This window comes from Cimex lectularius, unplaced genomic scaffold, assembly GCF_000648675.2.
Source record: "Cimex lectularius strain Harlan isolate CLEC.00 unplaced genomic scaffold, Clec_2.1 scaffold212, whole genome shotgun sequence".
NCBI lineage: Eukaryota > Metazoa > Arthropoda > Insecta > Hemiptera > Cimicidae > Cimex > Cimex lectularius.
The window spans coordinates 174337-202068 of record NW_019392965.1 but is presented as its reverse complement, the minus strand read 5'-3'; the positions used below and the strand labels follow the sequence as shown (position 1 = coordinate 202068).

The window sequence follows — 27732 nt, the reverse complement described above, 5'->3', positions numbered from 1 at the left end:
GTGCCACTGTCAACAGCCTTTCGTACGTCGTCAACTTAACCAATGAAGATTAGATTTTACTTCTCTTCGCAAGGCTTTAATAAAAAAGTTATTTTTTCTTTTAAAGTAACTTCTAAACGTGAAGACTTTTGGAATGTGTGAACGAATCGATGAATTTTCAACTTTCTGGTATCATTTTTTAGAATTGAAAGTACTTTTGAAATAAGTGAAAACATTTATCCTCAAAAATTCATCGGTTCGTACTGGAGATATTGAAGTTTTCTTTGAGGTCTCGATATTTATGTAAACTTAACTTTAAACAACGATAAATTGAAATAATTGAATTCTGAAAGAAAACTTCAACATCTCCAGTACAAATTGATACATTTTTTACTTTCGGATATTATTTTTTTAGACTGGAAAGGACTTTTAAACGTGCCAAATGAAGCCAAGAACGGAGCCCTGAGGAACACCCCCTCATATTTTGTTTTTCCATGATTTTGCCTGTTTCTGTCCTAACAGGTAAAACACAAACCAAGCAGTTAGCTGGAAAAGCCAGCCAATTTTGAAAAAGTATAGCATGTCAACCATATCGAAGAACAATCGAAATGCACATACTGACCACATTTCTTTGGATGCCATCGCAGTTCAACCAATGAAGTTTAGATTTTACTTCTCTTCGAAGGCTTTATTAAAACACAATTTATTTAGTTATTTTAAAGTTACTTCTAAACGGAAAGAAACTGATAAATGAACGAACTCTTTTAAAAAAACAGGCACAGGTTGGGGAATTTTAATTTTTTTTCCATTTGTAAGTATGTCGGGTTCGAATGCAGGGCCGCTGGATTCGAACCCGGGACCTTTACCTTACAGTGATGAGCGCTGTCTCAACGCCTAAACCGTTACGGCCACCGACGCTCCATCGTTTCAAAGTTATCACCATTTTTATGATTTTCTACAAAATATCTCAGACATTTGGACAGCGAAAATTATATTTTGATTCTCTCGAAAATGTTTTTTGAGGTTTTTCGAGGTGAGAAAAACGAATATCAACTTTACATCATGCTAAATAAATATTTCAACCTATTTTGATATTTCCCTCGGTCATTATTTCAACATAGAATTTGCGAACACTTTGGATGATGAGGTATGATCTTGAAGAAGAAAGCAAATTTAGTTGCTATTGCCAACAAGTTTGTAAAGGAGTTGGCAGTAGGAAACTAAATTTACTTTCTTCTTCAAGGCCATATAGACTTGATCCAGAAAAGTGTGCGTAAGTGAAAAACTGGTCGATACTTCTAATACTTGGCACCTGGGTATAAAAGACGCTACCTGAAAAGTAAGCAAAGAGACATTTTTGTTTGAAAAAAAAAATCTAATTCATTTTAAGCACGAGCCGGAGATAAGAGATTCATGTATTTAATGAGTTTTTGTTGATTTCGTCCTTATTTTTCCCACTTATAATGACAAAACCAAAACCTAGTTGAAATAAGCTGAAAGTATTAAGATTGTCCTTTTCAAATAACATTGAATTTGGTTTACATCCGGAGAAATTATGAATTTTTAAGTAGAACACCAGACATCGAGTAAAAAAACAAAAATTGTCCCGGTGAATCCAGTCAAAAATTTTCATTTTTTAGTGACACGAAAATTCGTATTTAAGGGTTTTTAAAGGTGCTCAAAACAAATCGAAATTGTTTTTATTTATTTATTTTTTTATATCTTACCCTATTGGTAAATGCTTTCATATCAAGTTGCTAAATACAATTTTTATGTAATAACCCCCCCCCCCAAAAAAAAAAATCTAAAATAAATTTTTGTGGTAATAAAAAAACCATTACCTAAAAAGGGTACTTAAAAAATAATTTTTTAAAACCTACTTTACTGAATGCGGGTTTTCATTTTTTCTAATTTTTCTCCAGCTGATGTCGTTTAATAGAAATGATCAACTGTATTGAACTATCTGTTTATAAAGATCTCATTAATACTAATAATAATTAAATAATAATATTTAAAGTTTGAGATTAAGAAAATTAATTTTTTATTTTTGAAAAAACGAATATCAACTTTATTTTTAAAATATATATATATTTTTGTAAAACCTATTTTGCAATGTCCCTCCAATCTAAAATATAATTAAATTTTAAAAAAATATTTTGCCGTAGACCGACGGATGTTGCAAAATATTTATGTATACATATTGTTTATATACATAGTAATTAAGGTTTTTAGTTGAGATAAAAAATCAATGGCACGAGCGGGATTCGAACCCACGATCTTCGGCTAGATACGCCGCTGCTCTACCACTTGAGCTATCGTGACCTCGATCCACTCGGACACCAACTTCCCATCTCAACCCCACCTTTTGAATTTTCCCTCCTTATTGCCATTTTTCAATCAGCGGCGTATCAAGCCGAAGATCGTGGGTTCGAATCCCGCTCGTGCCATTGACTTTTTTATCTAAACTAAAAACCTTAATTAATTGTAATGTATTAATTGGTCAAGCGGACCACGAAATTAGTGAATATATACATAGTATTTAAATTATGCATTTTTAAGAAGTATTTTACGCAATTAGATTAGGGGAGTTGTAATCACTGTTTTTGTCCAAAAACTCACAAATGACGGAATTTGAATTGAATTTGTTACGAATGTAGTTGAAAAGTAAAAAGATTTAAATAATTGAGCTTAAAGTTTCTATCGCGTCAAGAGGTTTATTCATTATGAGAGATGAGGGCAACAAAGATGTCCATGTTTTCTAAGAGTTATTTAATCCATCTTATTTAAAAGATACGCCCCGGGCTTTCGATTGACGTCTTTTATCACAAACAAGTCTGCTAATTATATTTTAATTGCCACCACTATCGAAAATTTGTTCCAGTTAGAAATATCTTCAATTTTTTTTTTTTTTTAGAAATGACTTATTTACATCTGTGGTAAGTGGTGGAAAAGCGAGTCAGAGATATTTTCACAAAAGTTCCAAAAGAAAAACTCAGATTGCATTCTTAAATTGAGATTTTCCCTTAACAAAAAAAAAAAAATTATCAGTTCCCTGTTAGTCATCGTTTATATTTTATTCCTAGAAAGTTTATATTTTAATCCGTCCTGTATCAATTAATTGAGCGAAAGTTTAAACCATTGCTAGAATTGTTATCGGGTTGATAACTATACCACTAAATTCGGTATAAACCCTTAAGAGCTTCCATTCAGCGAGATTTGTTTGAACAGGATACACCACAAGAAGAAAAAAACTTTTAAAGGTACAGTGTTATTTTGTACAGTTTATTATTGTCAATTTTAAGACAAATTTATTTCTCAATAATTAGCCTTGATGTTTTTTATTTTATGCGTTAATGAATGAAAAAATGCAAATCTGGAAATGTTTCGATTTTTTAAATATTCTATCATTATGAACTCAACGTCTAAACAAGCTTATTTTCTAATTGATCAAATTTTTTTAAAAATTATTATACGAGTCAAACTCCCAGCGAAAATTATCCCTGAAACTTTTTCTCTCTTGGTGCTTAGTAAAAAAAAATTCAGTACAATTTTAAAACTCATATTTTTACACTTTAAATTACGACAAAAAATAATTCGTGAAGGAAATTTTCACGATTTCGTACCCTTTTGTTTTATTACAGCTGATTTGTTTTATTGTTTTTTTCGTTGAAAAACATCAAATAGCAGCTCGCAGTGGGTAATTTCGCCAGGTTTGATCCAGCCAATTTGGTACTTTGTTTTAACCCTTTTTTCTAGGAAATTTCAGTTGCTGATAGAGGATTCTTGACTGATTTCTATCACTGAACTTTGTGATTGTAAGTGTTATTTGTATATCAGGAAAGTTAAAATTTGTCGAATTCATTTTTAATTTTTTTCTTATTTTTTCTCTTTGTTCTTAATCGTCTTGCTCTAGCAATTGAGTAATAAATCTATCTAGTTGGAGGTCATTTCATAATAAGTCAGAAATCTTCATTGTAGAATAAGGTTTTTTCTTGAAATTTAAAGATTGTCCCTCATAATTTTTCTGAGGCAGCGTTTTTTTTAATTTTTATAGTCCAATTTAATTATTATCTTGCACTTTAATTTCAATTTGATCATGCTACCTATAAAAAAATCACGTAAATTTTAAGATTCTGTCCTAAGTTCAAGCTTACTTTTTGCATTGTTTAACTTATAATAAATTCTGAAGCTTTCAGGTCAGAGCTTGCGCCATTTGACAACGAAAAAATGAAGTTGTTTTTATTTATCACATGGATGATACAACATTTGATCGTAACGGCTGGGGAAAACACCACCGAGTCTGATTTTCTCGTCAACCTGAACTCTTTGAACATCAAAGAGGAATTGGGACATGTTCCAGAACCTGAAAGTGACAATGAAGAAAGCATTCATGGTATTTATACCGATTTTGCTCTATTTTCTGAAAATAGATTAAGCCAATATCTGTTTATCATTGTATTATTGTAGTTATATATTTTTAGTTTTTAAATATAATTAACAAAATTAATGATTTAGGGCCGTCAGTCGAGCTTTTTAAAAAGTTGGCAACGGAAAATCAAACAGAACTCTTGATGTAAATATTAGTAGTATTTTATTATCTGCAGGGAGATCCCCGTAATAAATCTTGAGGTTTTACATTATTGTATTTGCATGAAGAATACTGACGAGTCTAAAACGCTGAAGGTAATCATACCTCATAGCCAAGAATATATGCTGTATGCCATGACAAACCTGAGTCAGTAGGATGTTGGAGGATATTTTTTTAGTTTCTGCAGCCTTTATGGAAGCTCTCCATTCTCCATTCATTTCCTCATTTTTTTCCCCAAGAAGCAACTGCATACCCCCCCCCCCAAATTCATGGATTTTAGAAAAATTAACAAAATCATGACTGCTCAATTGAGCAAATAGTGAAAAAGTCTCGATTGAGCACTCATGATTTTTTTGATTTTTGAATATCTTCACCACATCCCTTCATGTTTTCTTTTATCATATCTTCCATCTGACGGTTTTATGCCCATTTGAGACTCTTCAGTAAAACCCAGCTTTATTATTACTTCAATTTCTTCCCAGTCTGTACTTTTTAGTAGACTTTGAACTTTTACATGTCAGTTCCATGGACCGAATGACCCCTTCTTCTGCTTCCTCGACAGCCTTTTCTTCGCCTATGATTCCTTCATAACCCTTACCCAGTCATGTATTGTAAAAAACCTATTCCTCATTCTCTATATTGAACTGTCTTGATTTTGTAGATTTTTGATGCTGTGTAATGAAATTTCACTGTTGGTTTAAATAATTTCTTAACCTCTACCCTTCATTCCTTCATCGCATCTTCCATCTGCCGGTCTGCCCACTCCAAGCCCTTTCAGCAAATCCAGTTCCTTGGCTTGATTATTTAAAATTCCTTATTTGTCCCTTTCATTTTGGTAATATTTGGAACCTTGCAAGGGTGAAGCCGGTTTGTAAAATGCATCAGTCGATCATATTCCCCAATAGATTTCTGTTCTTCGAGTCTGGCAGTTAACCTTTGGGACCTTCCTTTATGATATTAAAAATGGTTTTTTAGTGCACTTTAAGTGGGATAGGTAATATATTCATGCAGCTTCAAGTGCAAAAATATCCTTTTATCATCCGTATGAAGATACATATTGTATGAGTTGTTCTTAGACGTATTTTTTAACTAGTTTGTCTGCTGCCTAATTCCCTCACCTGGGACCCAACATAGCTTTAGGCTATTTGTACATCCCAGTTTTTTTCTGAGTATTTAGGCAATTTCAAACAAGTTTTGAGTTGATCATAGGCTTGGAGAACCTTTATCTGATTATGTAAGAGTATTTTTATAGTAAGCAAAGGGTCTCCCTATTTTCCTTGTGAATACTTATTTCTTTTTGGTTATGTGGTTAATTTTATTTCTGAGCAATTTTGTTCTTTTTAGGAATTAGAAACAGATACTTTCGAGTCCAGCGAGCATTGGGTATGACAGATAATATATAATTGTATGTGAACATAACAACTTAACAAGACAAATTCCTTATTCAGAAGCCATTCTTAAACGTCCCATTCATGGATCGAGGCCATTGGCAATCAATCCAGGTGCTCTTATTAAAGATACCACTTTTAGACAAGTCGAAAATGTCATTACAACTCCACCAAAACTATTGAATAAAACTGAACCTACTGAACCTACAAAGAAAATTCGAGGTAACTTTTTTTTTCATTATCATATTGTACAAATGTTAATTATTATCTATTTGATATATGTGGATATTAGTCAGATAATTTTAAATAGAGAAGTATTTTTTATTAACAAAAAACAAGGATGATACCAATTAGAAAGATAACACTCAGTTCCTTCCTCAAGCTTTCCTGGAATATATTCTTTTTATCACGACTATAAAACCATAATTAATTTGCAAGGTTAATATTAAATGCTTTTCAAAATTTTGAAACCTAAGGTTTAAAAGAATATCAAGTACTATGGGGCAGTGTGCATGTAATTTATTAGCATGAATGGAGAGGCTTCTTCTCCAATGGTGCATGGGATTTTTATTAGATCAATAATTTAAAACCATGTGCTGTAAAAAGAAATTAAAAACAAAGTAAACATAAGTTGACTACAAAGTGGAATTAAATTTGTTGCATTTTTACCTGAATAAAATAACAATTAATTAATTATCAAAACTATCATTTTATTTATAGTTAAATATACATTTATCATTAATCATACTTTAAAAAATTTTCTATTTTATTTAGCTCACACGACTGTACGTCCGTATTCAATGTTGACCATGTTGAGCCGTAGAGTGGCGACAATTTTGAAAAAAATTTCAACAAAGGCTTACAGTGAGAACATTACTTCAACTACAGTGAATAATTTTGGTGCAACTATAACAACCAAGAAACCGAATACAACGACTCCGTATGTTAGTAACACCACTACAAAAGTGACAACAGAAAAAATCTCTTCAGCTTCTACACAAAGAAAAGATAGTACCGTTAAAATATTGGTAAATATTTAGTACAGCTTAATTGATTGAAATCATGAGGAAAGGTCAAGAATGAGTTAGTTTAGAAAAACACCTTTTTCATTTTTCTGTCGACGTTTCAACCTATATGCGAGTCATCTTCAGGGCATAAAGTGTGGTGCTATTCTTGTGGTGTCATATTGGTTTTGTGTGAAAATGTTGTGTAAAACCAATATGGCACCACAAGAATAGCACCACACTTTATTCCCTGATAATGACCCGAATCAANAAATCAACAACTCATAAAGAGTCTATTGCCCCAACTGCTACAACCCATACTGATGAAACAACAACTACAACAACAACCACAACCACTATGAAACCAATTTCATCTGAGTATCATACAGCTACCACAAATCGTTTGTCGTCAACAGAGCAAATACCAACAGCTTTAATCCAGCCTGAAGATATTATCATTAATCTCTTGGTAAAGATTGATATTCCATCAAACTACCATTTTTGGTTTGCTTTAAGAGAGAAGATGACCAGAATAAAACTAAATAGTAGATGATCGGGTTTGGTCTGCGAGTTGGCGAACTGCACATTTGTCTGTGTTCACTCGCGGGTTTTTTTGTTTGAGTTATTCAAACGCATTTCGGCATTACGCCATCTTCGTGAAATCAAATCCTTCGGCTTTTCTTGAATCTATGATTTTATTTCATGAGCCATTTCTTTTAGAGTACTAGAATAATTAATTATTTTTCTTGAGTTGTGTTTTATCTCATAAGGCATCAGATGCAAAAACATAACCTACGCAATTATCCTGTGCCCATTCTTTTATTATTTTTTATTTTTATTTATTTATTTTTTAAATAACAAATAAATATGATTGCAAAAAGGNATATATGTACATATATATTTAATTTTTTCTCTGCTAAAATATGTAAAAAATTAAGTTTATTTGATTAAAATTGCCAGCAATTGGCCTAATTTAGACAATAATTAAATAAAAATATTATATTGCTTACTTTATTTGTAAGTACAATATTTTGATAAGTATGTACATATATACATATTTCAGCCCAAATAGTCGGCTATTTAGGAAGTGAAGATTGATTTATTATTACATTGACTTATTTCATTTTAAATATGAAGGTCTATATAAATATAGTTTGTTGTAGATCTGTCTAGGGTTATAAACCTCCAGCTGAGAGCCTGTGTCTACATCCTGAAAATGGATGTTTTCTATCGAATGAAAAAAGAAAAGTTTTTGTAAACTAAAAAAATAAAAAGTTTTGATATCAATTTTGTGTTTGAACTTAGATAGGCCCTAAGCACAATCAAGTACATATAAAAGTCTATAACTATGTTATAAAGGTAAAATACTTATATGAGAAAAAAATTGTATAAAACAAAAGGATTGACATGAGGTGGATGCTGTTAAAAAGATGATTTAACATTTGCTAAACTAAGACAAAAAATATAATAGATTTTGTTTTTGCATAATAAAGTCTTTTGAAGGAGGATTTCTTTTTTTAAAGCCAACAAGTAGATTATAGATATCTCAAAACCTCATTTAGTATTTTTGTACCAATACCAACTTTTCCCTAAACCTGGCAAACCCATCTGTAATGTATGTTGTTGGGTACTTTTGTTTTCTTTTAATTTTCCAGCCATTTATTGCAGTCTGAAGAGGTTAATTAAAATAACATCCTTGATGAAGTGTTGAGTGTTTTGAGCTCTTCTAAGTAAATTTATACAAACCCTTTACAAAAATACTTTTTAAAACAATTGAAACAATACATTGTATGTACAGGAAATGTATTGTTTCCATTGTTTAATTTTTTTTTTTAAAGAGTATATAATTTTTTTACCACAAGAGTTTGTATAAATTTCTGAGGACGGGATGAGTGAGCCCGAAACAAGAACAAGAATAAAAATGTTAAACACTCATCATGGATGTTATTTTAATTAACCTCATCAGACTACAATAAATAACTAGAAAACCAAAAAGCTTCGCAACAACACACATTTTATTATTGATATCAAACCATCCATAAAACTTCTTCCTAGTTTCCTTTTCCAAACAGCCTACTTCCTCTCTTCTCAAAAATATTTGCGAGATCCTACTCAAATGATTGAACTCAACCTTCTCCCAGATCATGAGTTCAGCTTTTATCCTCAACATTCCACAATCCAACAGGCGCTTCGCATTTTGGACCACATATCCTCATCCCTTGAGCATAAACGATATTGTACGGGGCCTTTCTTAACATGATGCAAATGTTTGATCACATGCGGCATGAGGGTCTCCTGTACAAATTAAAATGTGTCCTTTCAACTATCTTGTACCGAATCTTTTGTGCCTGCTGTATTTCCAGAAGTGCCTGACATAGTAAACTCATGATTAAAGAACCCTCAGAGCTACTGGCTACTGACATCTGAGAAAACACTTAAAACATTAGATTCCATCTGACCCAATTTTTAGGTTATGCAATGAGGAGGAAGAACTTACCCATGCTAGCTTCTAATGCGAAGCAACTCTATTAGAGACATAACCAATTGTAATAAGAAAAAAATTGCACCAATGGAATACTACTTTTTACTTATATTGTTAGAAGAATGATTGACACAATTGAACTGAACTAAGGACCTAGGAAAATTAAAATAAGCCAAAAGGCTGCAATTCTTTTGGAAACACCAAACCTTCCTTTTATGCTTTTCATCATCTCACTAATTAATTGACGAAATTTCCTTTTAACGACAACAATTAGATCAAGTCTGATCTTTCCTTGTTGAACATTTTAAAGCAATAGGAAGTAGTGACTCGATCTTTTTGAAAAGTACAGTTCTTACTCACAGTTTGTTATTTCCATCGATCTGGATTTCAAGCTTAAAGCTCATCATCAGTTAAAGGTGTTTCAAGCAAGTCGACATGAAGTGGAAGATAGAACCTCTCCAACGCGACGTTCCAATGAGAAGCTGGTTTTTATTGCCGCTCAATTTTGAACGTGCGAAAAGCGGGAATTACAACACAACTAAATACTGTCTTAATAAATACTGTAAGAAAATAATTTTAAATTAGTGATTAATTTGTATGTCAAATAGTATTTAGATGTATATTTAAGATAGGAGGTATTGGGTTAGTACAAAATTAATAATTAGGTTTTGAAAATTTGTTTTATTTTTGCAATTGCTTGTCATGTAGACAAGCTAAATCCCCAAATCTAATTTATGGATTACAATAAATAATTTTTATAGAATTTTATGAGTGAGGAACTACGAAATTAAATATGTCCAAATTAGATTTTCGTCAAATTTATTTATACGAATTTATACCGCATGTAACATCAATACAGTTGGAATGGTTTCAGAGATTTCGATCTCGAACACTGGGAAGGTCGCGACAGGCTTTCCATTGTGGACGAAAACCAACTCAAAACGTTGAGTGAAGAAAATTCACGTAAGGCAACACGGGAAATTGCGGAATAGGTTAGTGTTGACCATAAACCACCGCATGAACCAACCGAAGCCGAAAGAAATCGACCCTTTGAAATTTGCACGTCTCTTCTGTTGCGCCACCAAAATCATCCACTTCTCGATCGATTCATTACGTGCGATGAGAAATGGAATTTGTACGATGACAGGACGGGTACAGGTCAGTGGTTGGACAAGGATGAAGCGCCAAAACATTTCAACCAAATTTGCACCAAAAAGAGGTTGTGGTGACTGTTTGGTAGTGTACTGTTGGGGTTGTTCAATTATGGTGAAACTATCTCAGCAGAGAAATATTGCCAAGAAATTGACAAAATGCAGTCTTTGTCCAGCATTGTAAGCCGTAAGGGGCCGATTCTTATTCATGATAACGCCAGGCCGCATGTCGAATGCCAACCCTGAGGAAACTTAAGGACTTAGGATAGGAAACCTTACAACACTCTCCGTATTAACCCGACTTCTCGCCTACAGACTTCCACTTGTTTTAGGCATTTTGATCACTTCTTGAGGGATAAAATTTTTAGGGAACGCGATGAAGCCGAAAACGCCTTACAAGACTGTTGTGAGTCTATTTAGCCAATTTTTGACAATTTCTCAAAGATTTTTATGTCAGCGGAAAAAAAGCGCTTATTGCACTTGGCAAAGATGTATAAAACACACTTCTTACCGCTTCTTTTTGGATTTTATGTAAACTTGTGGCCTTTCTTTACTTTCCCTCGACAATCCTGCTAATTCTTTATTATTCATTCCCAACTAATCCCCATAATTATATCATTCGATATCCTCTAATGGCTCGTAAGGCTACATTCCTTGTACTTCTTAACTTTCTAGTGTTTTGCCGGCTTCGTAATCCCAGGTCCGAACGGGGGCTTAGGTAAGAATGAGTAAATTCCCAACTTAACACACTTTTTTCCTCATTTCACTAAAGTAATACATCCTGATTTGGCACATTCACTCTACAAATTTAAGAAAACTTCTTTTTAATATTTTCTCCGAATTAAATTGAATTTTGTTTATTGAGTTTTAAATACAACAAAAACAGAAGAGCGAATGTTTTGTTTTTCACGCTTGTATCCTGCTATTATACTTTCCTTGCTTCAACAACTCCCTGCTCGCTAATTAATATTTACTATTTGTTTCTCTATTCTTTTAATAATAATAATTATTGTTATCCACATCCACACACTATCACACACCTATAATGAGCATCAGAGACACTTCATCTCGTTTGATTTTCTCAATCCATTTAATTATTATTTTTGTGTCGTTCAAACAGCCTTATTTTCTCTACACAGTTTGATTCTTCCTTCGTTAAAGGTCGTCCGACCGCATAAGTATGGCTTTTGACTTTACGTGAATAAAACGGTTTTGTAATTTCGGACAAACCAGAGAAAATGGAATTGAGAAGAGGGAGAGGAGAGAGCGAGAAAGAAGAAAGACTGAAGGAAAAAATGAGTGAGAAGTGAGAGAGAGAAAATATAGATAGAAAGAGAGATAGAAAGATAGATAGATAGAGATAGATAGAGTGAGAAAGAGTGAGAGAGTGAGAAAGAGAGAGGGAGAGAGAGAGCGAGAGGGAGAGGGAGGGAGAGAGAGAGAGAGAGAAAATATAGATAGATAGAAAGAGAGATAGAAAGACAGATAGATAGAGTGAGAAAGAGTGAGAGAGTGAGAAAGAGAGAGAGAGAGTGAGAAAGAGAGAGAGAGAGTGAGAAAGAGAGATAAAGTGAGAAAGAGAGAGAGAGTGAGAAAGAGATAGAGAGTGAGAAACAGGAGAGAGAGAGAGAGAGAGAGAAAGGGGCAGACAGAAAGAGAAAGAACTAAAGAAAGAGAAAAAGAGAGGGCGAGAGTGAGAGATGGAGAAAGAATATAGAAGATATAGAATAATAAGATTAATAATANTCTCTTTCTGTTCCTCACTCTCTCTCTCTTTTTCACTCTCTCTCTCTTTCTCTCTCCTTCTCACTCTCTCTCTCTCTCTTTCTGTTCCTCACTCTCTCTCTCTCTTTCTCTCTCCTTCTCACTCTCTCTCTCTCTTTCTGTTCCTCACTCTCTCTCTCTTTTTCACTCTCTCTCTCTTTCACTCTCTCTCTCTCTTTCTCTCTCCTTCTCACTCTCTCTCTCTTTCTGTTCCTCACTCTCTCTCTCTCTCTTTCTCTCTCCTTCTCACTCTCTCTCTCTCTCTTTCTCTCTCCTTCTCACTCTCTCTCTCTCTCTTTCTGTTCCTCACTCTCTCTCTCTCTTTCTCTCTCTTTCTCACTCTCTCTCTCTCTCTTTCTCCCTCGCTTGCTCGCTCGTAAGTAAGAGGAATCAGAATGAAAGAATGAAGGAAAAAGCAAAAGATTTAAGTGAGAGAAAGAAGTGGAATATAAATAAGTAAATGAGAGAGATAGAGGTGGGTGAGAGAAAGATGGGAAAAGTGATTAGATAAGATGGTTGAGTGAGCAGGAGAGAAGAGAGAAAAAGCAAAATATTTTAAGTGAGAGAATGAAAGAAAGAACAAAAGAATTAAATTACAAAGTAAAAGAGGAAGAGATTGAGTATGTAAAAGAGAGAGTGTGTGTGAGAGGGAGAGAGTGAATTTAAGTGACTGTGGAAGAGAGGGAGTGTGCGTGAGACAGAGAGCAATTTCTGAAGAAAAATTACTTGTACAAGCAGGCAGACGATCTATCAACACGATCATCCATTACTATTACTAACAGGGAACAATTTTTAAGTATTTTGACGAATTCAGTTTCAGGGTGTTTCAACAAAACTCAAGAACTTTTCTCAATTTGTCTGGAGAATCGGAAGATAAATGTACCAGAACCTATTAAAACAGAAGATAGGCAGACAGGAAGTGAATGGCCAGTAAGTCTCAGATTTGGAGGGGTGTGGGGTTGTTCACTACAGTTTAGTACTACTACAGTTACTGGAAATAAATTTAGAGTTAACTTATAACATCTATCGTCTCCAGACAATCTATGTTTGTTTAATTTTGCTGAGAAAGATTTTTGTTCAATCCCATGTCTACTGGGCGGATAACTAGATGATATTTTTTTTCAATTCTCATTTTCTAAACAATTTTAAGAATTAGACTATCACCTGTGTAAAAACCATGCTTTATTGATGAAGACGTATACAGAGAGCATACTAATAAAAGTACAGGGAAAAGTTTGCCCAAAGAGAAAGTACGACTGTTGTCCACTCTTGTTTAGTAACTATTACTAATTGGGAATATTCCACAAGGATTTTTCCTCTAGGAAAAACTCACTTTCACATTTTACAACAATATTATCGCCTCTAGACAAAAAACTTTCAAGCTGTTATCAAAGACAAAAGCGACAACCAGAATAGACTGCTGTTCTATTTGTCTGATCAAATTAACAACAAACAGAGAGACAAATCAATCTAAACTGAGATGACGTCTATTTTTTCCCTCTTGATTAGGAAAACTAGAAAGAATGGCAAAAACCAAAAAATCGACCAAATGCATGTTTTCATAAAAAACCGACTCTGGTGAACAATGCCAAATCCATTTGGAGGTTTTTCAGAGCTTGGATTCCCGAAGAATTTTTTTTGCCAATGAATCAAAATTATGAAAGTCCAAAACAAACCGACCGGAAGATATGATTTGAATATGGACAGACTGAGGATTTTGTAAAGGGCTTAAACAGTCACTGTTATTAGAATGTTCCTATTATAAATTAAGAATATTCCAAAAGATTTTCTACATTTTTCAAAAGACACTGTGTATCAATCAACGAATAAAGCCAGAATAATAACCATATTATAGCAGACAGCCAAGGAATCTGTATGTTAGCATGAAATAACAAGACGAACGAGAGTGATTGATTGATAGCGTTTTATTTAGCAACGCAGAATTAGGTCTCTTGGACCTCTCTTACATCCAACGTGGGCTATAATTTACATATAAACGTTGTAATATAAAATACATTAAATAATTTGCATTATATAACAATAAAAATTATCCATTAGTCTACGTAACATAAATTACGCTGCAATAACTAACTAAGGGCACTCTCAACACGGCACGCAAGAATGGCACAATTACACAGAAGACAAACACTTTGAGTACTGAAGATGATCTCAATAAAGATCGAAACGTTGGCACGAATGGTCTTTCCAAAGACGTCATCGCGTACTTCCCCTACTCAACGGGTCGGATTCGAGATGAGGTGGCGTGGGTCCGTCAGTGCCAGCGGTGCCCGTGCTAGAATTGTCAGTGGCTGTGGTGTTCAAGAGGCTGACTGTCTCGGATGCAAGTTTCTGCCGGATTTGCTATGTTTTGATGCTTTTGAGTCGGGCGAACCGCCTTCAATTAAGCTACCGTAAGTAAATACTTACATTATCGCGAGAAATCCGCTCGCCCATGCCAAAGGCGGATTGCCCAATGGGCACCACCTTTTCTATGATTCTATGATTTACTCGATCGATCACAGTTCCTTTAACACATTTTATGGAAAAATATATGCTTAACGTTCCAGTTGAATTTTTAAAAGTCTTGGTTTATATAGAATATTAAATCATTTCAGACTTCAAAACCCTATATAACAAGTGTTTTTCATTTTGAAAAAAATTGGTAGGTAAAAAAATTGACAAAATAAATTTAATAACAAGTCAAAAAATCAAAATTTTATAATATTATCCATTATTCCGGTAATGAATTTTTCCAAAAAACTAAAACAAAAAAATCAAGAGATTTTCTTCTTTTCCATTTGCTTCTAATTGTTTGTTTTCTAGGCACCGACAAACATAATTTCACCCTCTTAGTTATTCTAAATTTAGCCGATAATGATTTTTCGCCAAATTACAGGAGCGTTTCCATTCTAAAATTGTCTATTTTAAAAGAAAAATTGTTCAGCTTTTTATCTTCTCGATTTTTAGGTACTTTCTTTGTAGTGTAGTCATGTTTTTTACACGGATTATATTTAACTTGCCTTCTTTCACGTTTCTAGAAGAATTATAGAAATATGTTTTTGTATCTTTCAAACTATGAATATAAATTTCACATTATTGCAAACAGAAATCAAACATGACAGTCATGGTGATTTTTCATATTGTTTCTTTCGTGTTTAGTCGTTTTCCCACTTGTTATTATATTTAAATGGACTTCTTCAATGTTTCGTTCAGTTTTAAACATTTCGTTGAAACTTTTAAGCATGCCTTTTATTTGCATACATCAATTTCAGTTTGTGGATCAGATGGTGTTTCTAAATCTTTTAACATCTTCATAGCAGACGATGCATAGAGAAACTTCAATCTTTTTTGTAGAATATTTTGAACAATAGAGTTAATCTCTGCAATACTAAAATAATTATTTTTTGCACTTGAAGAATTGTGATGGGTAGAGCAGAGTCTGTGAGGTCGGCTACTGCCTCGTCCAATTTTTAACAGAGCATGGTTGTTTTAACTCATACTTATAAAGAACAGGCAAAGTCCCTACAGTCTTGCCAATATGGCGATTCATCACACATTCTTTCAATGTAGCAGAAAGTCCAAGAATTAAGACGGACCTGGGTGTGATAACACTTGGCGAAATTATTAGAAAATGATAAAAGACAGTTGGATAAAGTGTATTCCTACATAGAGGGTATCCTCAGCATAAAAAAGGGACAGTTTTCCTGGGAACACCCAATCTGGGTCCGCGCATTGTCTACTAGGTGAGAGTCTGACACATTGACCACGTTGACCACTATATTGCCGTGATCCCTCATCCCATATTTAATTGAAATTGACAATTGCTTTTGTTAATTACTTAATCTGGACTTTATATTATTTTCCGTTGCAGGTTGATATCAGCATAAAAATGGCTTCTCAAAGCGCGAAACGTCATGTTAGCAAAAGAGGAACTGGAAATAACCTCGTTATCACAAGCATCACTGCTTCGACATCAGCTACCCAACCCAATCCGGCTATTCCCGTCGGATTTCCAGTTGCAGCTGATCTCGCATCACTGTTCGAATGTCCTGTGTGCTTCGACTATGTACTGCCCCCTATACTTCAGTGTCAAAGTGGTCATTTAGTTTGTAGCAATTGCCGACCAAAACTTACGTGCTGCCCCACATGTAGAGGACCCCTTGGTAAGTTCCTTATTTTTTCTTTATTTAATCTTGTTTATTATACCTTCCAGCCGTATTACCCTCCTACAAACCCATCAGTCCTCTGTGATATCCAAAACCCCAGAAAAACTTTTCTTATCAATTCCTCTTCCAGTCATTCTGTGATCCAGCAAGGTTTGAGAGTTGTTGATATTTCCTTTTCTTTAAAGAACAAAGTCTGCTTGGGTGCGTTCGTAGGTATGACCCAGACGCCCTTTATAAACATAAACACTTCCTACTCTCCCTTTATCAAGTTATCCCAGAATCCTATCAGATATCAGACCATACAAGAAGGGAGGGAGCTTTCATCCCCATCCTGTATTCTATTTAAACTGCTGACTTTCTTTGACCAACATCATCAGTACTACTTGTCATTCTTCCTTCTAAACTGAATCCTCTCCAATCACCTTCACCATCCACCGACACCTTAAGTTTATCAAAGGTTGGTGCAAACTGAATGAGGAAAAACTGCACTCGCTATCAGTGTACATTTACATGAAAAAAGTCTTGCCCTCCACTGTACCTCAGCAAGGAGCTACTCACATCCACTCAACAAGTCAGTCACTTAGGACTATACCAAGACAGTAGACTGACCTGGAATCACTCAACTATGACTACTAGGATGAAAATCTGTTTGGAGGGTCAAAACTAATTAATCCTATACAAGACATAATCCTTTGGTACACAGATGGATCTAGAACACAAGAAGGTACAGGGACAGGAGTATTTGGACCCGGAACCAAATACTCAGAACCCATGGGAAAACACACCAGTATCTTCCAAGCTGAGATTCACGCAATTGAAAGATGTACCCAATTCAATCTAAGTAAAGGATACAAAAACAAGAATATAGCTATCATGTCAGATAGTCAAGCAGCCATCAAATCATTTAGCTCAAGTATCATTAGTTCAAGGATGGTGCTGAACTGCAAAAACAAATTAAACACACTAGGTATGCAGAATAAAGTCAGCCTCTGCTGGGTCCCAGGACACATGGGAGTAGAAGGCAACGAGAAAGCGGACACCCTTGCAAGGAAAGGGGCTGCTACACCGCTGATAGGACCCGAACCCTTCTGTGGCATAGGAATCCACACTATTAACGAATATCTCAGACAGAAGGACAACAAGAAAATGAAGGAACAATGGAATTCACTCATTGGACATAGACAATCCAAGAATCTTCTAACCAATTTTGGCACGAAAGAAATCACAGAATGTGTCAAAGGAAGCAGGAACAGACTACGAATCCTAACAGGATTCCTAACAGGACACTGTAGATTAAATGGACACCTAGAAAAAATTGGAACAATCCAAGATGGCACATGTAGATTCTGCAAGGAGGCAGAAGAGACACCAACACATTTACTAACAAACTGCGGAGCTACATTAGCCCGCAGGAGGAAATGTTTTGGGATGTATAATGTGACCATAGAAGAGCTTCAACCATTAAAAACGGGCCTATTAATCAAGTTTCTTGATGAAATAGGACTCACCGATGTGCTTTAGGCAGAGAACGGGGGATACAATAGCTCTCAAAGGGTGCAGTATACCATACCCTAAAAAAATTACATCTACATCTATACAAGACATTACCGTGACCTCTTTGGACTGTAGTGAACTGTGCTCTGTCAAGCAATCTTCTGGTGCGTCCAATCTTTCCAGTCCTCAGACAGATTGTCAAAGCAACTTACTACATCACTGACCTCATTATCCTCAATGAATGGATCCTTTTGTCGATGAACTGACCCTGCTTCCAAAAGTTCCATGCCAAGCTTTTGATGCATCCTAACTCTACTGCCCAAGCCTTATTGGGCAAGTTACTGTCCTGAAAACCATGACACGTTAAAAGACGATGAATCCAAAACTTTATCCCATAATTTCTCAGAATGCCAGGGTCAATTTATTTCTCTTTACATGTGTCCTCTGGGTGCAGTGTTATACTGGGAGAAAAAAAAACATACACAAACATATGTTGTAATTTTTATATTTTTTGCCCTTAAATAACTTTTGTTATGTTTTCAGGTAATATAAGGAACCTTGCAATGGAAAAAGTGGCTAGCACAGTTATGTTCCTTTGCAAATATTCTACATCAGGGTGTAATATGTCGCTCTTGCATACAGAAAAAGCAGAGCATGAAGAAATTTGTGAATATAGGCCATATTGTTGCCCTTGCCCTGGGGCAAGTTGCAAATGGCAAGGATCATTGGACCAAGTGATGCCTCATTTATTAATATCACATAAATCTATAACAACCTTACAAGGTTTGTATGATTTGTTTTGAAAATATATTTTTAATTTGCTTCTTTTTTATTTTATTTTTTTGTTTTGCATAATGTGATGTATTTTTTTAGGAGAAGACATTGTTTTTCTTGTAACAGACATCAATTTGCCAGGAGCCGTCGATTGGGTCATGATGCAGTCTTGTTTTGGGCATAATTTTATGCTAGTACTAGAAAAACAAGAAAAATATGCTGGACACCAACAGTTCTTTGCTATTGTCCAGTTGATAGGTTCTAGGAAACAAGCAGAAGTTTTTGCCTATAGGTATTTTTTTGTATTAAATTCTAAACAAAATATTGAAATATAAGGAGAAAGAAAAACCTTTGAATAATAATTAGCATAAAAAAAATTGCTAAGAGGCTCTTAAAAATCCAAAATTAAGTACTAATAGGTTTTTTTTAATTTATAATTTTTTCCTTTCATAGAACCGCCATATATTGATAAAGAGATATTTAAAATAAAATATAAAATTTAATTTCTTATCTTAGATATAAAATACGCTTTTGGTTTGTTTGTCTTATCATCTATCTAATTGCACAGTTTCAAAACCATGAGAAGTAAAGAATGGTCTTTTCTTTGATAGAGTATCCAGGCAGACATCCACCATTCTGATGTTTTTTATTCAAAGTTTCTTAAAGGAAATGTATATACTGAAAGACCAGATGTGTAAAACACATTTCATGTCCTTTTCATCCAGTGATTTCTGAATAATCAGCCTAAATATAATAAATTGTCTTAGAGGCCAGGACTTTGGTTTGTATCGCCGCTTTTGAATTGTTTGAACCAACTCCTTTTCAAAATTCATAAACGAAATGTTTGGTTTTCAGTTGCTGTAAATTTTTCTTTTTCTATAGTGGGTTTTTTTTTTTTTTTTTTTTTTTTCCCCCGTCTTGTATGTGTGTTCATATTTGGGAGGGGGGATTATCGTGAAAAAAGGGCCAGAGGCGACAGTGGGAATCGAACCCACAACTGTGGCATCAATGAGCCGAGAGTCTCTCACGCTAACCACTCGGCTACCGCGGTCCCCTTCTATAGTGTTATTACCACCCTTGATTTAATTCGCATTAAGTATTTCAAAACAAATATTGATAAGGGTAGGGTTAGGACTGGATCACAGGTTTTAATTAAACTTTTATTTTTTATTAAGTGGAGAAATTATTAGAACATGTAGCGTTTTTGCCAATGGGCTTTAGGAGGCAAGAATTTTTTTTCATCATGGTTTTTGCATGTATTTCAAGGTTAATATATTCAGTGATTTGTTATCCTGTCTAGAATAAGCAAACAATAATGCAAGTTTGTATTTAATGAGAATGAATTGAAGTAGGTCCAAAAAATTTGTTTTGAAAAAAAAAAAAAAAAAAAAAACAATTCAGATTTGTTTTAAGTACCCTTTGAGCTGTTGAATAAAAAATTTTATAGATAACAAAAACTAGACATTTTTGACTGGATTTGAATGGGTCAATTCTCTTTCACCAATGTCTGGTATTCCACTTAAATAAAAATTAATAACACTTCTGGATTTAACCCAATTTTAATGTTATTACAACAGCTGGAGAGCGGACTCCCTCTTCTTTCAACTTATGCCAGCATTAATTAGATTTTATGTGATAAGTGACAAAAATAAGGTCAAAGTCAACAAAAACTCGTACAACTTTTTTTTACCGATTTATTCGTGTAGGCCAGGTTTGTGCCATTATATGTAAGTTATAGTGTTCTAAAAATTCATATGAATCTGTGGGTGCTCACTTCAAAACTAGGAACATTTTTGTGATTTTCAAAAAGAAAGTAAATAAACATCCAGTAGGTGATAATTTTGAGGAAAAAAGTAATGTTTTTATGTTCTTTAAAATTTGAAATCAGGGCTCTTTGGGAGTGCAAAAAATATATCAACTTTGTGTCTTGCTAAAAACAATATTGTATTTGAGTATTTCATTTATCTAAGATACCCCTGCTATGGCTGCCAAATATAATTTTGACTTAGTGACCGAAGGGACTTAATGAAGTAGCAAGAAAAAAGTTGATATTCGTTTTTATCCCCCCCCCAAGCCCCTGAAAACAAATTTTTGAGAACAAAAATTCCTCGAAATTTTTCTTCTTCTAGATGCTGATTTTCATGACAAACGAAAAGTATATGTTTTTGCACTTGATCAGTTGGGGGCAAATTTTTTTTGTCTGGTTGGTGTTCCACTTAAAAATTCATTACTCCCCTGGATTTGATCAACATTCAATATTATTACAACCGGTAGAAAGAAAATTTTACTAATTTTAGCTTAGGTCAACAAGGAGATTTTAAATCATTATATGTAAGAAAAATAAGGATGAAATCAACAAAATTTAATCAAACGTTTTATTTTATTGGCTCTGATTTAATTATAGAGGCCAGATTTATGCAATTGTGTTATAATTTTTGTGATTTCTCGAAAGAAATCAGAGAAATGTGTAAGGTAAAAATTGTGAGTAGAAAATATTTATTTTATTTTTTCAAAAATTTGTGTTTCAGGGTGTTTAGGGGGGTGCAAAAAAATGTATATCTTTGTTTTTTGTTAATAAAATATTTTAGCTCACATTTCCTAGGTGTGTTGCTCCATCAAAAAATAATTATGTACCATATTTCAATAGATACAAATTAGCTCATCTGCAGATTGATTCTATTTTTATTTCTGTCAAGTTGGATCAGTTGTTTCAATGTTTCAACTTGAATCAAATCCAGTGGTGTTAGGATATTTTAAGTGGAACGCCAGATCAGCGAGAGAAAAAATGCCCCCCAGCGAATTTAGCCAAATTTTAAAAAAAATTATTGCGATGAAATTTCAAATTTAAGTGCTTTACAGGGAGCTTAAAATGACTCCAATTTTTTTGTTCAAAAACTTTTTTTTTGCCTATTATATTGGAAGCCTACAAGCTTTTTGTATATCTAATCTCAATAATATAACCCTGTATATTATTTTTTTAATCCTAGGGTAAAAAAAGCTCTACTGATATATAATAACATTGAAATACATGAAGAACAGAGAAAATAATATTTTAAAAAATTATTTAAATTAGCTAAATTTTTTTTTCTTGGCTCTTAGGGGACCATATGCAAAAACACAAAGACACGAATCTTATAATTTTCAGCCTAGTATCACCAAAAACGTCTCATTAAATTCAATTGATCCTTATAGTCTCTCCTGGTGGGGGTACAAATTTGAGAAATTTGCAAAATATTTTATAAACTAGTATTAAAATCATTCCAGTAACAATATGGGAAATAGATTCAATAAACATATAAACAAGTTTAATACAGTTTTTTTTGCTCACCTCTTTATTTAATAGAGCTGAGTTTTAAAATACTATGAGAAAATTATGAATAATGCCCCTTTTTGCTTTTTGAAATGTGACTATAACAGATTTAAATTGTTAATCAATATAAATATTTCGTTTTTATATCAATCTTTAATTAGAGTTTAAATAAATAATATAATTAAATAACGTCAAGATATTTGAATTATAAATTGGTTCTAGGCTTGAACTTAACGGCCATCGGAGGAGATTAACCTGGGAAGCGACACCTAGGAGTATTCATGAAGGGATAGCATCGGCAATTTTGAGCTCTGATTGTTTAGTATTTGACACCTCAATTGTTCAACTTTTCGAAGATAATGGAAACTTAGGCATAAATGTTACTATTTCAATGGTGTAAGTATTGATATTTATTTTTTTTTAAAGTAAATATTTATATATTTTTTTCTCTTACAGATCAGATAAGGTTCGTGATTGATGGTAAGTACCATATTATTCATAATAACTTAATTAATGAAACAGGTGTAGTCTCTTGTCTCGTAGGTTGAGTTATGTTTTTTTACCTTGCCCTTAAGCCCTTTTGCTGCAATTTGCATAGTGACTTTTTTGTCCTGTAGACGTTTAAGGTAGGGGAGTAGAAAAATGTAAAAGTAAGAGGACGAATCTTTGGCCGGGACGGGTAGAATATTCCCTAAACATCAGAGACTCTATCAAGTCCAATCGGAAGTTTTCTAGCTTATGGAAGAGGTGAAAGGCAAACTTTTTGTCCCATTTGCCAAATAACAAATTTTATCATATTCATTGACAACTTGTCCTTGTAAGACTCCATTTTCAACAATTAGGAAAAACTAATTTTAAAAAAAATTAGTAAACACTGAAAAATATAAATAAATTTTATATACAACATTATTTATATTATTAATAATATCCTAATTTGTTTAAAAATTAAATTACTTAAAATTAAATGAAGAGAATACATTGACACCAAATTGATAAACTTTACAGTTTTTTTCATTACATAACCCTCAAAATCACGAAAATATTTTAGTATTTAACAGTCTATCCATCAATTCTGTTATCATATTTAATGCGAAAATAATCAAATCTTAAACTTTGAAAAGAAAAAAAAAAAAAATGAAAAAAATTCACAGCCAATTTTCTAAGGTATCAGTTTATACGGGAATGGCACATAACGTTTGAAAGCTGGTTTCACAATGAATCTAAAAACTGCTTCAGTGTGTAAATCGATAAAGGCGGAGAAAATGATAGCCAATAGAAAATGGGGCATCCGAAAAATGGCCTGGAACTCAAATCCAGATTGCAATATTTGACTAATAGAAAAAATCGAACCCTCTATTTAAAAATTGCAATTTCAGACAAAGTTTTATTTGTAAGTAACAATCGTAGTGCTACCAACAATTTTAAAATATTTTAAATTTGAGCCTAAAATTTAACATTTTAGAAAAACATTGCAATTATTATAATGAAGTAATTTCAAATGTGTAATCGGATTGGATTCTCGGCGACAAATGAAATGGCTACCGAGAACTTTAGTGAAGTATACTTCATTTTAATTCATTAAATTCACTAATTTTGTGGTCCGCTTGACCAATTAATATATTACAATTAATTAAGGTTTTTAGTTGAGATAAAAATTTGTCGCCGAGAATCCAATCCGATTACACGACATTTGAAAAATGGCAAAAAGGAGGGAAAATTCAAAAGGTGGGGTTGAGATGGGAAGTTAGTGTCCGAGTGGATCGAGGTCACGATAGCTCAAGTGGTAGAGCAGCGGCGTATCTAGCCGAAGATCGTGGGTTCGAATCCCGCTCGTGCCATTGACTTTTTTATCTCAACTAAAAACCTTAATTAATTGTTAATATATTAATTGGTCAAGCGGACCACGAAATTAGTGAATTATAATTATTATTCAGAGATCGTGAGATGCTGTTGTTTTTAGGTTGTGGTTTTAGAAAAACATTTTCTTTATCGTGCCAACGTTTCGATCTTCATTGAGATCATCTTCAGGGCTCAAAGTGTTTGTTTACCTTGTAGATGTGTCATTCTTGTTTGTCGTGTTGAGAATGCCTCTCACTCTCGCTCGGCAGCATCTGGGCCCCTTGTTACAATTCTTGGAGTAAACAGGGCCGTTGTATTGTATTTATTTTTCTGTGAATTAACAAGAATGTGTAGAGTGAGACAGCCTGTGGAATTTTTTTTTCTGACCATCATCCCCAAATTAGAAGAACTGTATGTAAGTTAGGAAAGTTAATTTTTTGCTGTAACAAAATTTAAACGTAAAATAAATATTTAATTGGAATAATGTGTTGTAAAATGCTAAATTTTTGGCTCAAAATTAAAATACAGTAAAACCCTCTGGTAATCGTGGTAATAGTGGGTAGGGGGTCCATGGAAAATCAAAAACCCCAGATAATGGAATTTATTTTTTTATAATTTATATATATATATTTTTTTTATACATATCTAACAAAATATTTTGATTAAATTTTTTTTCTTCAAAAAATAATGCACAGAAGATCAAATTGAAAAATGTCTTCTTTCTAACGTTGTCAAGGAGATTCAAAAGGACTGTGGCAATGTTTCATTCGAAAAATACCCCCAACACTACAGCAAGCTTCGAATGTGAGGGGGGGGTTTCCATAAGAGGCTCGTCATTCTGGAACGACATCAGTAAATGGAGAAGGGTTTAGTGGGTACTGTGTCGTTCCAGAACGACGGCCGTAAGACCCGGGGCCCGGATAATCTAACCGAATGATGGAGGTTTTAATGAATTTTCAAAATTGTGTCTAACCCTAATATCGTTACCTAAAGAATATACTTTACTCACAATTTGTTTATTTATTTATTTTTTGTAATGTGGTTCGATTATTTTGTCTATTTTGTAAAATACTGCAATCCAGCCCATAGGTCTCACATTTGACCCGCCACCCTGTATGGGTTAAAAAATCGATGTCAATATAATATTGAAACAGTACTCAACCGAAAGCTTCATTCAGCTACTAGCTTTCACATAAAATATGCATTACCTCGTTTTAAAATTCAGTTAAAATATCATGGTTTTTATGTATAAATAAAACCTAGAAATGTCCTATTTTAACGTTTTTACTTGTTTTTTGTTCTAGAACTGAAAGATGTTTGAAGATGCTCTACAAATCTAATTAATGATATTTTAAATTATGTAAGTATAAGACAATACGGTTATGCGAGAGGTAGGTCAAAAAATATTATTCGCAATCAATCGCTTAATTTTCAAATAAGCTGATAAATTTATCATAAAATTAGGTTTTGTAATTTTTTTCTGGCAAAATAACTGTAAAATTGATGCGTTAATTTAATTTTACAAAGGAGAAAACGGAAGGGGATTAGGATATCATTATTTTACTCACTAAATTGAAAAAAATTAAGTTGTAGGAAATTTTTATTTTTATCCGATATATTTCTCATGTTGCACAAATAAATAAACATCTCGATAAATGAACAATGCGATGGAAGAGCAAAACTAAATTAACAAATACTTATGAAATTAATGTTATTACTACTTAATTCACTACTTTTGTGGTCCGCTTGACAAATTAATACATGACAATTAATTAAGGTTTTTAGTTGAGATGAAAAAAAGTTAATGGCACGAGAGGGATTCCAACCCACGACCTTCGGCTAGATACGCCGCCTTATGAGTTTTCCCTCCTTTTGCCATTTTTCAAATGTCGTGTAATCGGTTTGGATTCTCGATGACAATTGAAATGGCGACGGAGAGCTTTAGTAAAGTGTACTTCATTTTTAAATTACTGCAGCGTATCTAGCTGAAGGTCGTGGGTTCGAATCCCTCTCATGCCATTAACTTTTTTTCATCTCAACTAAAATCCTTAATTAATTGTCATGTATTAATTGGTCAAGCGGACCACGAAAGTATTGAATTAACGATTTAAAAATGAAGTACACTTCACTAAAGCTCTCCGTCGCCATTTCAATTGTCGTCGAGAATCCAAACCGATTATTTGACATTTGAAAAATGGCAAAAGGAGGGAAAACTCATAAGGTGGGGTTGAGATGGGGAGTTGATGTCCGAGTGGATCGAGGTCACCGATAGCTCAGGTAGTAGAGCAGCGGCGTATCTAGCCGAAGGTCGTGGGTTCGAATCCCTCTCGTGTCAATAACCTTTTTTTCATCTCAACTAAAAACCTTAATTAATTGTTGTTATTACTACTTTTTTTAATAGTTAGCTTATTTTTCTACTCACTGTTAATTCCCTTATACTATGAACTTCAGCTTGCTATTCTACATAAGCGATCATAATAAACATAGATATAACTCTCAATATTTTTGCATATATATGAAAACAGTCAATTAAAGTATATAAATTTTATAAAATGTATGGTCTAAAATATTAGAAATTTAATTTAAATGTAACTTTTATTTGTCTTATAGGTGGTGAAAAATCTGCAAGGCTTGTTTATATTATTTTCATTAATTTTCATATTTAAAAAAAAAGTATTTGTATGAATAATGAGGCTTAACCAGAAAGGAGACAGTAATATTTTTCTATTATTGTTAGAGGGATAATAGAATAACTGCAACCAATATGGCGTGGAGAGGAATGTAAAAGTATATGCATTTCAACAATTTTGGGTTTGCAATGTATTAATGAGATCGTACAAGGATTGTTTTTCTCTTACAACATGAAATAGAATCGAGACATAATGTTGAGTTATTTTATAACTGACTGGTTTTAATTTCTTCTCGCCATAAAATTAATCACATTAGTAATACTCTACCTGTTAAAAATGTGTATAGTTGTATAGAAAATATTTTAGAGTGATAAGCATTTAGTAAAAGTAATATAATTGAACTGTTGAAAGTTTTTACAGCATTTATATATTAATTATCGTTAAAATAAAGTTAAAGTAATTTTTATTGGTCTTACTTTTTGGAAATTTTGTTTCTGTAATCTTTGCGTTTGCACATGGTTGGTATAATAATAGTATTAAAATGTAGGTTTGGTTGTAACATTACAATATACTATATTTTTGAATACACCTTTTTGTAAACTGTAAATGATTTTATGCTCTTTTGCAAATCATACAAATGTTAAATCAAAATAATTTTTGATTTTGTATTATCATTTCCCTTGTGATGTTCGGTTTGAGTAAATTTAATTCTCATTTTATTTTTTGTCTAGAATTTGAAAGTAATTAAATATGTAAATATAATAGTAGTATATCTTTGAACTTGAATGTAGTTTTAAATTGGTTAGATGAAAAGCTTTTAATTTTTTGTACGTTCATTTTGTCTCCTTCATTTTATACTTTCCATTTTTTTAAAGAGCTGTGGCTTGATAACAGTCAGTTTAAAAAAATCTAAATAAATATTCTGTGATATATTATACGGGAATATTTACTGATTCCTGTTTTTACTATTTTCTTTTTTTCATTAAGATCATAAATTGATTTTTTTGTTTTAATTATATATAAGGCTGATTGTTTTGTACCCAGTAAGTTCAAAATAAGGATTGCAGATTGCTGACGATGAGAAACAATGTGTAAATATTTTAAAATATTTTTTATATCAGTCACAATTTGTAAAAAATATTTTCTCCTTTTCCAGATTGGTT

General features: G+C 33.1%; 2 protein-coding genes across 3 annotated transcripts; both read left to right on the top strand.

The window, feature by feature from the left end:
- The first annotated feature begins 3186 nt into the window (after nucleotides 1-3186).
- LOC106664687 (mucin-5AC-like) lies at nucleotides 3187-8456 on the top strand. Its single transcript, XM_024229512.1, has 7 exons — nucleotides 3187-3239; nucleotides 4169-4372; nucleotides 5912-5950; nucleotides 6016-6177; nucleotides 6730-6983; nucleotides 7231-7428; nucleotides 8113-8456. The coding sequence occupies exons 2-7, from the start codon at nucleotides 4207-4209 to the stop codon at nucleotides 8215-8217; spliced, it is 924 nt and encodes a 307-aa protein (XP_024085280.1). The 5' UTR covers nucleotides 3187-3239; nucleotides 4169-4206; the 3' UTR covers nucleotides 8218-8456.
- A 6183-nt stretch (nucleotides 8457-14639) lies between these two features.
- Nucleotides 14640-27732, top strand: LOC106664754 (E3 ubiquitin-protein ligase SIAH1B-like). Of its 2 annotated transcripts, XR_002910785.1 has the most exons (8): nucleotides 14640-14767; nucleotides 16228-16519; nucleotides 18560-18799; nucleotides 18890-19082; nucleotides 22323-22496; nucleotides 22557-22580; nucleotides 25244-25299; nucleotides 26550-27732. XR_002910785.1 is itself a non-coding variant. In XM_024229509.1 (7 exons), the coding sequence occupies exons 2-6, from the start codon at nucleotides 16246-16248 to the stop codon at nucleotides 22576-22578; spliced, it is 903 nt and encodes a 300-aa protein (XP_024085277.1). In that variant the 5' UTR covers nucleotides 14640-14767; nucleotides 16228-16245; the 3' UTR covers nucleotides 22579-22580; nucleotides 25244-25692. The 2 variants fall into 2 exon arrangements, 1 of the variants encoding a protein (XP_024085277.1); XM_024229509.1 differs by lacking the exon at nucleotides 26550-27732 and having other exon boundaries at nucleotides 25244-25692.